This window comes from Antrostomus carolinensis, unplaced genomic scaffold, assembly GCF_000700745.2.
Source record: "Antrostomus carolinensis isolate BGI_N321 unplaced genomic scaffold, ASM70074v2 scaffold39391, whole genome shotgun sequence".
NCBI classification, from domain to species: Eukaryota; Metazoa; Chordata; class Aves; order Caprimulgiformes; family Caprimulgidae; genus Antrostomus; species Antrostomus carolinensis.
The window spans coordinates 4,519-5,419 of NW_010294249.1; the positions used below are offsets into that span (position 1 = coordinate 4,519).

Consider the following 901-nt stretch of genomic DNA (forward strand, 5'->3'; position numbering starts at 1 on the left):
GAAAAAAATTGGGTCACCCTCTGAGGAATTGGAGCTGAGTAAATCAGAGTTCACTGAACAACACTGGTCGAAACTGTGATGCATGAGATGTTGTGGAGCTGACGTATTCCATGCAAAGAGGGGTTTTCACAGCTGAAACTAACTGTCCGTGTTTTCTCCCCAGGGTAAAGCAATGCAAAGATTACTATGAAATTCTGGGAGTAAACAGAGAAGCTTCTGATGAGGACCTGAAAAAGGCTTACCGGAAACTTGCGCTGAAGTTTCACCCAGATAAGAACCACGCACCAGGGGCTACAGAGGCATTTAAAGGTAAAGAACATTTCCAGCTCTGTGATTTGCCCTCAGCTATCAGGCGATGGTGCTGAGTTGGGCTAGCAAGGACTCATGAAACAACCTCATGAGTCAGGCAGAGTGCAATAAAGCTCTTCTTAGCAAAGTTGTATCTTTTCTTCTGAGCTGGTTGTGTTATGCACAAAGTATACTCTAAGCTTAAAATAATAAACACAGGTTGGCATGGATAGGCTTCACCTCTGCTAGTCAGACAAGGAGAAACCTTCCTTCCCTGTCTCCTAGCAGCCCTTCCTCAGTGTTGCTCCAGCCTCCTGCCACACTGGAAGAAATTTCAAGATTAAATTCCCTCAGGATGTTAACTATCCTTTGTTTTCGAGAAGTGGAGGAGCATTTGGGGAGGGACTTTTCATAAGGGCAACTAATGACAAGACAAGGGGAAATGGGTTTAAACTGAAAGAGGGGAGGTTTAGGTTAGATATTAGGAAGAAGTTTTTCACTGTGAGGGTGGTCAGACACTGGAACAGGTTGCCCAAGGAAGTTGTGGATGCCCCCTCCCTGGAAGTGTTTAAGGCCAGGCTGGATGAGGCTTTGAGCAACCTGATCTAGTGGA

The 901-nt window shown here is 45.5% G+C and overlaps 1 protein-coding gene across 1 annotated transcript in view; it reads left to right on the forward strand.

The window, feature by feature from the left end:
* DNAJB12 (DnaJ heat shock protein family (Hsp40) member B12) overlaps positions 1 to 901 on the forward strand; it is a 14,593-nt gene that overhangs the window by 1,393 nt on the left and 12,299 nt on the right. Inside the window, exon 2 of the mRNA XM_029087365.1 lies at positions 164 to 309. Within this exon, the coding sequence (XP_028943198.1) occupies positions 164 to 309 (146 nt within the window). The remainder of the gene's footprint in view (positions 1 to 163; positions 310 to 901) is intronic.